The sequence below is a fragment of the Aphelocoma coerulescens genome, chromosome 4 (assembly GCF_041296385.1).
Source record: "Aphelocoma coerulescens isolate FSJ_1873_10779 chromosome 4, UR_Acoe_1.0, whole genome shotgun sequence".
Classification (NCBI taxonomy): Eukaryota; Metazoa; Chordata; class Aves; order Passeriformes; family Corvidae; genus Aphelocoma; species Aphelocoma coerulescens.
In genome coordinates, this window is record NC_091017.1 from 73581000 (window position 1) to 73594942 (window position 13943).

A 13943-nucleotide genomic window follows, 5' to 3' on the forward strand; every position below is an offset into this window, starting at 1 on the left:
GATACAACATAAATCCAGAGAGTGAAACTGAGAAACATCCTCTTCTCTTTAATTTCACCCTGGATTTACACTTTCCTTTTATGCTTTTCAGATTAAGTCAATTGTAATCAGTGCTATTAATTAAAACCCAACCTTTCTTCCCAGAAAAGGTATAAAAGAGCATTATCAAAAAGCAATTCAGTGATAGAAGTATCTCTGACATCTGTGCAAGGCAGTTTAAGACAGGAGCTGAAGAGATCATGTTGAGAGCTCCTCCCATTTGTAACTGGAAGGACACAGCACAGCAGCATTTGCAAAGCAAGCATCTGACTGGCAGGTGACAGAAACCAAGTTTATTTGCAAAAGGGAGATGTAATTAGTATCCAAAGCCTGAGATCACACAAAATGTCAAATTGCACAGTTAAAGCACAATTTTTGTTTTATAGAAGGCCTTAAATGTAGATGGCTAGTGCTGTTCCGAATGTCCTAAATGATCCACACAGCCATATGATCTTTACACCTTCCAGAAAGGCAACTAGAGGGCAGAAGGATACTCTTGGGAATCTCAAATGGCACCAGAAACCTACCATTAGACAAATGAGTCTGACCCTTTGTCTGTCTTGGATGGAAAAAAGCAAAGATACAGTGTTAAATCGAAGTAACAGCCAGGAGGTCTGTTCTCAAAATAAAATGCTGAATAGCAAGGCTGGGAAAGATATGGAAGTTGTAACAGGCACAAAAACAAAGCAGAGAAGACAATTTTAATAGTAGAGACAGAAGGCAGATTTAGTAGTCTGTTATAAAGCTTTGCTGTAACAAATCTTAACAACCTTAAGGTTTGTTGTAAAAATCCCTAATTCTTAAAGAAAGGAGTCACAGACCCCACAAATTACATGTGGGAGCTAGCTTTATTTCAGCTGACAGAATTTTACTAAAAACATCTGGAACATTTTTCTAGGCAAAGGCTTAATTAAAATCTCTGTCTCTTGCATTTTTTCTAATGTAATTATGCATTATGCAAAATACTGGAAAGTTACAACAAAAAGCAAGCATATGTGAAATGCTGCAGCAAGAGATCGCAAACTAAACCATTTACCCATCATCGTTGCTTCCTTCAAGAATTTGTAGCTGGTTTCAAATGTCATCTGTTGCAGAGGGGAGGAGTTGGACTGAATTCCAAAACGACTCAGTGGTTTATAAATTCCTTCAAAACACATATAATCTGCCACAAGTGAAAGGTGTCGAGGGTCTACCACAATTCCTTAGAACACAAGAAAGAGCAATCATCAGAGCATTCAAGGACTAAGTGTGTGGGGCTTTTTAAACAAATCAGGTCTAAATCAAACCCCTTGAATCCAAGCAGCTTGGAGGACATCTTTATTAACATTCTTCTGGCAGCGTGTCTCTGGCTTAACTGTGCCCTGCAAATATCCAGGAGAGGCAGACCTCACTCTAATACAAAACAGTATCTCTCCAAATTGAAATGAAAAGACTGGGAAACTGCAGTGTCAAGAATGCTGTAAGGCAACAGAGTTTCTCTAATATCAGGAAAGGTCTGCACCATCCTTGTTTACACAAAAGGGGATCACACATCTATCCATCTGGGATGGACAGAGCTCTCACCCCTCACCTGGTGGCCTGCATTAGCTGGGCCCCAGAGTCAGAAAGGTTCTGATGTCCTCTATGCATGACATCAAGCATTCACAGAAAACCCTGTTTAGGCTAAAAAACCCCTCACTTATTCCTAAATAACACTTGTGGACTCAGTGTAATGGGGGACCATTAACAGCTCTGTCAACATTAACTGAGCAGTTCTTGAACAACTTGAAGGTCAGACCATTCTGGGCTGCCAGCTGGCAAATCTGTTTGGTATAACTGCTTGCTAAAATTCCCACTGTATGGATCTTCCCTCTTTTCAATAGTTTAATTCATAGCAAGACTCCACTCACTGAACTATGCCTATGAAATCATGCAGCCTCCCCAGGCTGGGCTCTCTGAATCATCTATCTCAGAGAAAAACATTCAGGCAATGCAGTGCAGCTATTTTAGGAAAGATACAAAAACTCAGGAGCCTACGCTCCCACCATTAAAAAGGCAAAGTGAGGCAAGATTGATCCTATTCTCAAGGCCACTGTACAAGTCTAACAGTTGGCTTCCTCAGATGTTAATAATTAATTGGTCTGGACCTTTCAGCTTGCAAAAAATACACCAGAATGGAAGAACTCTCTGAAGGGGGAATAACTTCAACCTCACCTAGCGTATTTTTTACTGATTAAAAGAAACCTAATAATTAACTAACAAGGTCTTCACAGAAGAGACTATAATGATTAAAAGAATGAAAAACTGCAACTCAAAAATACACACATAAATGAAAAGATCATGAAAAACCATAACTGTAAGTATGTGGCTGCATTTTCCCATCTAAATGGTATTAAAGACTATCTTTAAAAATACAAAGAAATCCTACCATATACAGCAAACACATCTTTTACTTCCTTTATAATCACCCTCAGGGCTGATTCAATTCCGTAATTCTTAGCCATGGCATGGATATCATTGGAATAAAGTCTGTTCAGGTCCAAAATCTGAAAGCAGAAAAAACAGAGATTCAAGTTAGGACAATAGTTGCTGTGTATTTCTAAATAATTCAAGCTAAACTAAGATAGATTTTTTCCTCCACTTTTCATGAGCTTAAGCAACACCAACAGTTACAGAACAACTAGGCAGCAGCTCAGAGAAAAACAGAGAAAAATGATTCTGAGGATTTGTGTTAAGTGGCATTAAATACATGAATAGGAGTACTGGAGTCAAAATTCAGCACAGGAGAAAATTAACTGAAATCACAAAAGCCAAACTAGTAAAATACACTAGCAAAACATGTTAAAGTCTTCCAAACAATGCAATGCAATGCAGTGCCCAGTGTATCTCAGCCAGCCAGAACTTTCAGCAAAAGAGAAGATGCAGCTTAAAACAATCCTGTATTTGGAGAGCTATGCACTAGATGGGATAACAGGACTATTCATCTCCAAGCACTGCAATTCACTGAGATGGAAGAACTCCCTCAAGTAACATTTAGAGAGACAAGAATGGTGTGAAATCGTCTGTCATTAGGGACTGGCTGCTGCACAAACATTGATTCCCAAGCTGCCCTTGAAAAAAGGCTCTGCTGAGCTCTGAACACATCTGGGAATAAAAAGGAGGAAGAAGACAGTTCAAGAGCTGAAAAGGCTACACATCACCCCTGAGAAATTGAAATGACATCCATCATCCACCATCTCCCCCAGAACACAAAACATCATTCAAGTCTGGGATTAGAAATAAGATTACACACATCAGAGTATCTGAAGAGCTCTGCCAGGTTTATCCCCTCTGTGTGGAGAACGAATTCCTTTTCTCCCTCCTTGTTGGTACTTTCATTCAGCAGGCACCGTGTGATGCCCTTCACCTCGTGGATCACCGTGCTGCGCGCCAGGGACGCCAGCAGCGAGGAGAGGTCGAAGTACACCTTGGTCAGTGGCAATGCCAAAGAAACCTAATGGGAAAAAAAACCCCACAGTGTAAGGAGGCTTGAACACCAGGCTCAGTAACCAGCACCCTTCTCTTTAGGCAAAAAGAAGACCACTGCGATTACCCTCGTTGTGTGTTTAGGACCATAAATGTTTGACTGGAATTAGAGCTGAATGATGTTAATGTGCACTCCCCATCCCAGGATAATTCATCCACATTGCTTTCAAGGTCTCTGAATTTACAATGACTGCTTTTTAGGGCTATTATTTTTTTTTTGGAGGGGGACAGGTATATGCTTTTTTATTTGTTTAGGACGTTTACATTTTTTTTCAACAGTCCAGCCATCACTTTTATTCATCAAGGGCTACACAGCAGACCATGATATACTTAAAGATTAAAACACAACAGACCTGTCAAAAAACTGTTATTAAAAAAAGTTACGAGTTGTTCTGAAAATGAGAAATTACTAAAAATGACATCAAAAATTACACTTGTAGTGCCACTTTCTGTATTCATATAGGATTGCTGAGACAAAACAGCAGCACTGCACTGAAAAGATCCATTTGTTATGGAGCTACATGAACCACAGTGCAACCACCCACAGATGTTCCACCTTACCTCACACCAGAGCTCGTTTTCGGTGTCAAACGTGTAATCCTGTATGGATGGGTGGCTCTCCACAACAGCGCTCACGCGCACCTCTGCTGACTGAAGCAATCGATCTTTCCCTTTTTTAGTCTGAGACACAAAGGAAGGATTCTGAGAATCTTCACCCTCTGCTCTGTTCTGATCCTCTTCAACACCAGGAGTCCCTTCTTCTTTTTCAGATTCAGCCTCTTCATCTTCTGGATTCTCATTAACGTTTTCTTCCCCGTTCTCTTCTTCACTCTCATAATCGACCTGCAAAGAAATATTGTTGTGTTTATCTGAGCCAGAACCTGTACAGAGACAGCACACCATGATCAGTTTAATTCAGGAATATTCTTCACTGCTGAGTTGCAAGGATTTCCCCCCTATGGCACAAAGAAAATGCCATTTTGTTGTAAAGAAAATAATACAACAGATTCAGTTCAGCCTTTATTTCTCTATAATCTTACCATTATTCCTTAGTGTAGTCCAGGATGCTAGAGGATGTTGAGACTGTAGAAGAATTTCGTTTTCTCTCCCTGAAAAGTCTAATTTCTTCCCATAATCCAACTCTGATGATGGGATTCCCTCAGGATTTTCAATTACCCCACCCTCTTGCTGATATTACAGCACCCCATCTTTTAAGATGCAATTATGAAGTACTGAACACAGAGAAACATGCAGGGAGAATATTTTTTAAGAACCACAGTAAAAGTAAAGTTTTAAAAATGATTAATGGCCTAAAATTAGCAAAAGGTTAAGTTAACTTCAGCACAGACAGCCTGATTGTCAGACACATCTACCCAAATGCCTGAAGAACAAGGCTTCAGAAAAGAGCCAAATGAAAACTGTTCAGCCCAAAGCAGAGACTTTCCTATCTCCTCTCAAGTGGGGTTTGGGTTTATTCAACATTTTGTTTCAGTGGGAGTTTTTCTTCCCAACTCAAACACAGAAGAAACAGGGAATTAAAGAGCAGTGCTGAGCACCTATGAAGTCATTACCTCTTCTTGCTGGTTCTTCCTCCGTTTTGCTTCTGTGGCATCACCATCCCCTTCATCAGCTTCTGCATCAACAATGTTCTCTTCCTCCTCTGCTACAGCTTCCAGACTATTCAGTGTCTAAAGATTCATGACAGAGAATCAGGATGACTGCTAGGAAGTATCAAAAGCATCTAAAGGCTTTAGCCAAACATCTGGAGTTTAACAATCCCTTGTCCAATGTTCTACCTTTACAGACAAATTAATTTCTGTATGTCCACTACTATGAAGAAATGAACTCACACGCCTGATAACTATAACAAGATGAATGTCTACAAGATGGATAAGCTGTCACTCTGCTTCTGACAGTCCTTGATGGGAGAGAAGGGGCAGAAGGAACATGCAAAAGCATTTCAATGAACAAAGGACCTTCCCCAAAGTTTTGACAACCACTGCTACAACACGACATCGATCTGGGAGCAAGCAGAGTAAAATGCTTTTGTCTCAGAGAAACTAAAATAAACAGGCATTTTTGGAATACAGTCCTAAGTAAATCATTATTTAAATACACAAAAACTTTAATTTCCTTGTTAATTTTATGAGAATGCAAAGACAGTTTACATGTGAAGAAAACATTTAAGTAGTAATTTAGTATTCACACATTTCGTGTACACTGAAACACGCTACACTTGTCCAAATTCTGGTTCCCAAAAACACTGAAAGGAAGTGAGGCATTTTTCAGGTAATGTTCTTCTGTACCTTGTCTTGGTCATCATCTAAATCCTTCCGAGTTGTCTTCCGAGTGCTGACTTCATTAAAAGATGCCATCTTTGTAGTCTTTCTTTTAATTGCTTCCAGAAAAACTTTAAAGAACCTGACAGAAGAAGCAACCCAGAATGTCAAAGCTGAGCAGTGCCACACTGTCAGTCTGAAGTTGTCAAAAATTAATTTATTTTGATTAAGAAAACAGCCAATTCATAATTCACATTATTCCCTACTGGGATGCAAAAGTACTTCGAGGATAAGGCAAATCATTTTTCTCAGCCCTTTCTCATTCATTTAGGAATCAAAAGGTTGGTATGAGCTCTGTTACTGTCACAGATGTAGCCATGCATCCAAAGTATAAAATTATACACTCATCTAGATATAAAATCTGCACATCAAATTGACCTTCAGAAGAGATGGTTCATTACTGGACTTTTTTTCTTTTTTAAACCAACAAGCACATACAAAATAAAGTAACCCAGCTTGAACTCATGTGGCCTGCAGGAGGAAAAAATCAATGAAGCCTTTTTACAAAGCAAAAAATAGCTTTCAATAGACCCTTATCATTAAATGTTCGGCTTTTAACTACACAAATTTGGTCAGTCAAAAGGATAGAAAAAAGGGTTAAAAAGAAAGGGGGAAAAATAAACCAGCCTTTTCTGATTAATGGATTTTTTATAAATAGTAAAAAATAAAGTTTAGTTCTGTTGAATGAGAGCACCAAGGGATGCCTAAAGCATTCAAATGTTTTTGCTGGTAATAAATGCTTAAGCATCCAAAGGAATGAGATGTTCCTGATCATGAGTGTATCAGAGACATGTGAAAGATCTGCCCTGATGCAATTCTGCATGGCCAGTATGCCACAGATCCACAGTTTTGTGCAAGACATAAAAGCAACTGTGTAAATGCTTTCTGCACATCTGCTGGAACTGGTGCTCTAAAAGCCACACCGGCTGTAATCAACAACATGCAAAACCCATAAAAAGGCAAAAGAGGAGCAAACATTGAAGTATCTGAAAGCACACACACCTTGTTTCCATGAAGTGCAAGATCTGCCTGGGCTTCACACACTTCTCCTCTCGGTAATCCTCATGGGGCAAGAAATGGAATTTGATTTTGTAGAGGTGATGCATGTTCAGCTTGTGCTTCACATGCAGGGATTCCTCAATGTCCACTTTCTGCAAGACCTACAAAACATTCCCAAGTAGGAATGTTACTCCTTTAATAAAGACACTTCATTTACTTCCTGCAGTTCCAGTGCTTTCCACAGGAAACCAGAATTACACAAGGCTAACTAGCAAACTTTTCTGGAGGCTTTGCTCCTGGGTAAAAGGACTCTACCCTACTGCACTTTTTGGCTTAAAGTCTTCCCAACAATTAATTCAGACAATACTGGAAGAACAGCCTCACCTCCCACCCAACTCCTTCACAAGAAATTACCCTTCTCAGGGTGCCAACATCTTCATTTTTCTGACCATGCTCATTGAGCAGGACGCTATTCCAGCACATAGCTAAGTCTTAACCTGATCCTTGCTGCTTTCATGAAACTCTCAAAACAGAAGAGGATAGGGCATGTAGGAGAGCACAAGGGTACCCTTCCAGGAAGAGAGGGAACACAGAACACATCCCAGTGTATTGAGTCTCCACAGAGACACATTTTGCTTCTACTGAGCACAGCCATTTGTGTGAGATTAGGAAGGGGTGGGGGACAGATAGAAAGGTCTTTATTTGGCCTCTGACTATGTCAACCACAGCCAGATTAGCTTGTCTCAAAGATAAAACAGAAACCCTCCAAGTCTACAGGCTGACAAAAATGTGCTTGAGAAAAAGCCAAAGACTGTGGCACAGCAAACCACTGATGAGCTCAAAGAGGAGAGTTTGTTTTGCTGACTCTCAAAAGATGCACTGAAAAGGAGGCTCACCTCAGCTAAGCATACTCTCGTGAGCAGTTTCTTAAGCTGTTTCACCTTCTTGAGAGCTTTCTTGGTATTGAACACAGGAACACTCATCATGGGTGTTTTAATGTTTGAGCTGGCCACCATCAGTATTTCCCGCAACCTTTAAACAAAGAATAACCATTCAAATTAAGCAATAAAGGCATTAAGCAATCAAGTAATTATCTTGTTCATTTAATTGGGCTGCATGCAGCAACTGGCAGTTCCACCAAAGCCGTGTGCACCAAGAGCTGTGGTTACACTGCCCTGCTCCTTTGCTCTGCTCTGGTTCCCCACCAGGCACAGCACAACAGCAGCCCCACTGCCTCAATTAGATTATTCCCCCAGTTATGGGAAGAGAATAGATGATAATAAATTGTTCCAAGAACAGAAGGACTAATGAGGTCTTTTTCCTACAGATACATAATGGATGCTTCCTCTTATGTTCTTCCCCTCCCCTGCTTCTCTGAAGCAACACAATCCCCTCCCACCTAAGGCATCACACACTCCCACAAGAGGCCAGGTCAGGACCCACATTATTCCAAATAAACGGATGATTTGCTGTATATCAGATTACAGTAAGGGACCTTCCCAGATATTTAGAATCTGGAAAACAAACCAAAATAACTGGAAAATTTTAAAACATTAAAATAGTTCGGAACAAGCACAATTTACAAGTAAACTGAAGGACTGTTCACCCTCAATATTCACACATATACCTGCCAGTGAGATTAAGCACAATTATATCTCTTAAGTGCCTAAAATAAAGGGCCCATTGAGGACACAGTCTTCTCACCTTGGAATACCCAACGTGACATTCATTTCACCTCTGCCAGCAAAGTGAAAGGTGTTCAGAGTCATCTGTGTCGAAGGTTCCCCAATACTCTGAGCTGCAAGAAGCCCCACAGCTTCTCCTGGGTCACAAAGAGAACGCTGCCACTTTAAATACAACAGATCCTTTAATCTGTAGACAGGGAAAAAGAGGTTTAGCTCAACATAAAAAATAATAAACTCAGAAAAGAATGAATCATTGCTCAGTTCAATAAAGTTACATCTTTGAGCCAATCACTCCTGGTAGCTTACAGACAAATACACTCCAGAACCAGTAAAATTGTCTATCCCCATCTGATCTGACAAACACAGCCCATTAACACAGAACTGGGGCCTTGGCCAAACTGTATTTTGTTTCTGCTGCCAATTCCCAGAATGTCAAAAGAGAGCCCATTTATTCCCACTTGGACTTCTTAACTGCCTTGCTAACTCCAAGGTGCATCAAGAGCATGCTTTGGTTTTCAAGGTTACTATAAAGTATTATTTTATATGTATGGGGACAGCAATACATTGCTGTTGTTCCAGAGAGCCTTTGCTAAGGCTCTCAGCAGCACAGAAAATTCAGGTTTGGAAGGAACAGATAACCAGAGCCTCTCCACTGCACACTAAGCACGTTTGGCTTTCAAGAACCATTCTGAAACCCACTGCTTAGTTTCACAAAGGCCACAACAGAAACAAGACTTGGTAAAGACTTTTCAGTTTTAGCAAACTCACTCCTAAAAGGTATTTTGGGTTTTGGCTCAATGCAAAAAAGAAGACACTCAGAGCTTTTTACCTATCCGAAGAAAGTGCTGACTGCACGTAACTCCGGCTGTTCTCAGATTCCCATTTATTGATATAACCTTCGACTCCATTTTCAAATGTTTCTGAAACAGATGCAAAATAGGTATCTGGACGCCAAACCCCAAGGCTTGGGTCAGGACACTTATTTGTCTTCTTCAGATACTTCCTTCGTTTCTTCTCATCGAGCTCATACCACATCTTCAACAACTGAAAATGAGAGGAAGTTTTTAAGCTGACTGGTTTATCCACAGTAAGACCATGAGCAATCAAGCAGCAGTGAAGGAGGAAAAGATAAGCTGTGCAGAATGTAAGGGTGTACACAACACAGCAAACAGCTCAGCTACAAATATGGTGTTCTCCTTTTTCTGATATTTAACACTTTTGAACCCAAATGATTTCAAGATGCTTTACAAGCCTGAACTATCCCAACTTATGTATCCATAGTAACTACTCCAGAAACCAGTGAAATAAGGCCTCAAAGAGTAATTTCAACTGGGAGTGAACACCCTCCATATACTTAAACCTTTGCTTCTAGCTGACTCTCACCTTGCCTGTCCAAAGCTGGCATTACAAAGGAGCTTGTTATCATAAAGTGTCAAGAGCAACACAAATTCAGCACAGCTCAATAAATGAACCACTGATTAGGAAAAACAACTTTGGCAGACAAGCTCACAGAGCCATCTCTCAACACCTTCGACCTGCAGTTTCATGCTAACTGTCCTCGTTCCACCAGGGTAAATTCCTTGTGACAGCAAGGCTGTGAAGCAGGACCCGTCTACATTTTGTGTCCATACACACAATCTTCCTTAGAAGCCATATCATAGAGATCAGTGCCATGATGGACAAGTGGCTTAAGCAAGAGCATTTTTTGGAAACACTAGGCAGGGCTGGCTCAGCCTTCTGGTATTTGGTATTCACAGGCTCTCATCCAGCTAGCAGAGAGCTGTCCATGCAAGGGAGATTTACTTTGTGTACATGAAAAAAACGAAACAACCCACCACCACCGAACAAAAACAATCCACCCAAACCATCCACAAACATGACCTGTTTTCTAAAACCAGATTTATCCCAGTTTTTAGCCCTGCCCTAGCACTAGGGCCCACAGACCTTAATAAATCTCAGCTTCATCATCCACACAGTTGACATGATTCCTTTAAAAGGTAACTTGTTTAGTTAGACTGGGAAACACTTCAGGATACACAGAGCAATTAAAAAAAAAAACCCAAAACTGATTACTGCAACTTCTTTTGAAGGGGTTGGTCAATTCAACTGCTACTGTGTCACCTGTAAAGTAGCAGGATCTCTTCCATTCTTCATTTCACCTCCTGGAAGCTGTGCTTTCACACTTGCCAGTTTCTTCTGGGAAAACAACAGAAAGCCTCCTTCTCTTTGCACAGAGTTTTGGTGCCTGGCTCTCCACTTTTTGATGGCTTTAAACTGCTGGTTAGCTTGGTGAGACTCCATCCTTGCTAAAGCTTCATCCAGATGGTTTGTCTTCTGGATTACCTGCAAGAAAGTAATTTGTGTGATTATTCTTCTCTCTGTCGTCATTGTACCAGAAAAGGCAAAGCAAACTGAAAAGGTCATCTGCTGTCACTGCTGGAAAACAATTTTCAAATTTGGTTTTCAACTCAACTGAGACAAAACTCCTTATACTTTATGTTATTACCATTCTCTAATAAGCAGTGCTGATACTGGTAAAAGGAAGTTAATCAAACTTGACAGACTGAAAAGTGAAGTCATCATTGTTGAATTCAAGTGCAGAGTTAGAACAGACAGTGCTTGGTGCTCTCGAGACTGCTTAAAATCACGCTGCAGACTTCAGATTGCTTCCATATTTTGAATACAATGGCAAATAAAATTGTATATTGGTCTGAAAGTAACTTTGACAAACAAATGTTACCCCTGGATCCCTGACAGATATGCCAGATGTTAACCACATGTTTCAGTCTCCCCTTCACCCCTCATAAATGCTTAAGATTTAGGTGTTCTACCTCGTAGTTTTCTGCAATGAAAGGAAACTGCTCCGGTTGTAAGAACTGAGTTTTAGGGATATCAAGCCCATCTTCTCCATAGAGAAACTGCACCACGCTGCCATCACTGTCTCGTACAGTCAGGTCATACTGAACTACCAGCCCTTCCAAATGTTTTATGATACACCTATTCCAGAGGGGAAAAAAAAAAAAGAAAAGAAAAATGCTGTTAAGAGGCTACAAAGCAACAAGGATGATATAACTAACACAAAAACCACTGTTTTTAACTTATATTAAGTGTATTTAAGGGTTGAGCAGGAATTCTGGAAGCCAAAATTTTAACTTATATTAAGTGTATTTAAGGGCTGATCAGGAATTCTGGAAGCCAAAATCCTATAGACACAACACTCATGAGAAATGCTTAATTTGCAAAGCTTGCAGCATGTTGCTCCCTCCAGTTTCCTTGGACTAATCTGACTTAAAATGAAACAGTAAATTACTCTCTATTTCTGCTGTCACTCTTTAACAGTTTTCTGAAAGAAGGGGGCATCCCTCTTTAGAACTCCTCACTACCCTCTGAAACAACCGAAAAGTTACATTTTCTTCTACATATATAGGAAGTGTTGCTTTAGTAAAGACAAGATCCACTCAACATGGCCAAGAAAAACTAGAGTTGCCTGGAGCTTGTACACCTATCTATATTTGTACCAGGAAAAAGACTTCTGCAAAAGGAGAAGCAACTGCTGTTGTGTGCCAGAGACAAGCTTGACATTATAATGTTCTGGTTGATCTAGATCTCTAGAAAATTGGCTTAGAACAGACATTCAGCATTCAGACTCTTTTGTAAAATATCAAGTACAATGAAGTTAATCTAAGCAATACAGGCACTTCCAGCCTACAGTACCCTCTCACAAAAAGAAAATAAAAGAGAAAAATCAACCAACCAACCAAGGACCTTTTAAATACTCCAGTTGGTAACCAGGCCTCTTACCTTTGCAGGTACCCAGAACGGCTGGTTTTGACAGCTGTATCCACAAGACCTTCCCTGCCAGCCATACAGTGAAAGAAGAATTCCTGAACACAAGCACAATACCATCAGCATTCTGCTAACAAGTGCATCAACACTGGCAATTTATGTTCTTCCTCAAAAGCTTCATATGAAACCAGGGTGAACAAACTCCATTTATCCATAATTGAAGATACTCTGTATTAAAATACCAAGACTCAAATAAACTTCAGTATCAACACAAGCAGTATTAAACTTACAGAAGGTCTGATCCCAGTGAGAAATCTGCCAGTCACAAATCCTCCTGAGCTAGGGGAAAAATCATAAGGCTGGAAACATGGCAGTGATTTGCCAGATGCCATCAGTGGGGGTCTCCGGCCTTCCAACTCAATCTGGCCCAGCAAACAAGAAATCTAAATGTGGACAGGAAAAAAGGAAACATCACTTTTCCATCCAACTTTCTGTTCACATAAGCTTAATATTTTTTCTTGAAAAATACAGTTAAAAAAGGTCAACTGTTCAGTAAATGCTCTGTAGCTCATTGTGGACTTGTTCACAAAGTGTTCTTGCTATTGAGGGGCAGAAAAGGCATGGATATCTCATCTGTTTTTTTTAAGTTATTCCAGTACCCAGACTCATCCTCAACATTACCATTCTCTTTCTGTTTATTTATTTTAACACAGAGATGTGAAACTTAAAATACTTAAATATTTTTTAGGTCCCTACATTACCCTCACCATCTCTCAGCAGTGTACTAAAAACAGAACAAAAACCTCAACCTAAAATGCTCTCTCTTTTGAGCTGTGGTCACTGACTCCATTTTAGATGGCATTTTTATAGAGTGTCTTTTGCTTGGTGTCTGTGCTGCAAAAGGTAAAATGAAAATGTATCCTTGACACTTCTACCAAAACCAAAGATTATGTTGTTCCTATTCAGAAGTTGAAGAAGGAGAGGGTCAGTCTTCAACAGAGACCAGGAAAAGTTATTTCTCCTACAGTTGGTTTGTTTGTATAAACTGCAGCATTCCTTCTAAAAAGCAGGTCTGCTATTTCAATAAATCCTCGTGTACTGAGGAGCAATTCAAAAATAGGCTACAATAAACACTGACTCTCTTCCATCACCCACTGAGGTCTTTATTACATTCTTCTAACATTTTTTCATGCCAAAGTCCAGAATGAAAACCTTGCTCTGGTACTAGATATCCCCAGAAGAGTTTCCCAACAGCTTACATTCTAGGACACATCACATCAGCACACGTAGCTGCTAAGTATATTCTGGCTGTCATTACCTGCATTGTGTTTACAGTGGATCCTTTGGCTCCTGACTGTACCATCAACTGCAAATTGTTCTCTGGAAACCTCCTGTGGAGACCTAGAGGCATGCAAACCTACAGAGTTGTGGGGGAGTGAAGGGAACAAAACCAAACATTATTAATAAAACAATAAACCAGAGAAATTCCTGTTCAAGGCTTTAACAAAGTGAAACAATGAGTAATCACAAACACTGCTATTTATAATTTTTAAAGCATCTCGAATACTAAACCATCTTCTCACTCAGGGAG

The 13943-nt window shown here is 40.0% G+C and overlaps 1 protein-coding gene and 1 long non-coding RNA gene across 3 annotated transcripts in view; one reads left to right on the plus strand and one right to left on the minus strand.

Moving 5' to 3' along the window:
• The window catches only part of LOC138110051 (uncharacterized), a 50500-nt gene that overhangs the window by 33431 nt on the left and 3126 nt on the right, over positions 1 to 13943 (plus strand). The window lies entirely within an intron of this gene.
• POLR1A (RNA polymerase I subunit A) overlaps positions 1 to 13943 on the minus strand; it is a 30045-nt gene that overhangs the window by 2354 nt on the left and 13748 nt on the right. For both annotated transcript variants that reach the window (XM_069014679.1, XM_069014680.1), the window contains 15 exons: positions 13671 to 13769; positions 12643 to 12795; positions 12368 to 12450; positions 11398 to 11563; positions 10688 to 10909; positions 9396 to 9610; positions 8586 to 8753; positions 7778 to 7913; positions 6885 to 7042; positions 5850 to 5964; positions 5115 to 5231; positions 4105 to 4386; positions 3311 to 3511; positions 2447 to 2564; positions 1076 to 1240 (listed from right to left, as the gene is read on the minus strand). In XM_069014679.1, coding sequence (XP_068870780.1) covers positions 1076 to 1240; positions 2447 to 2564; positions 3311 to 3511; positions 4105 to 4386; positions 5115 to 5231; positions 5850 to 5964; positions 6885 to 7042; positions 7778 to 7913; positions 8586 to 8753; positions 9396 to 9610; positions 10688 to 10909; positions 11398 to 11563; positions 12368 to 12450; positions 12643 to 12795; positions 13671 to 13769 — 2398 coding nt within the window. The remainder of the gene's footprint in view (positions 1 to 1075; positions 1241 to 2446; positions 2565 to 3310; positions 3512 to 4104; positions 4387 to 5114; positions 5232 to 5849; positions 5965 to 6884; positions 7043 to 7777; positions 7914 to 8585; positions 8754 to 9395; positions 9611 to 10687; positions 10910 to 11397; positions 11564 to 12367; positions 12451 to 12642; positions 12796 to 13670; positions 13770 to 13943) is intronic.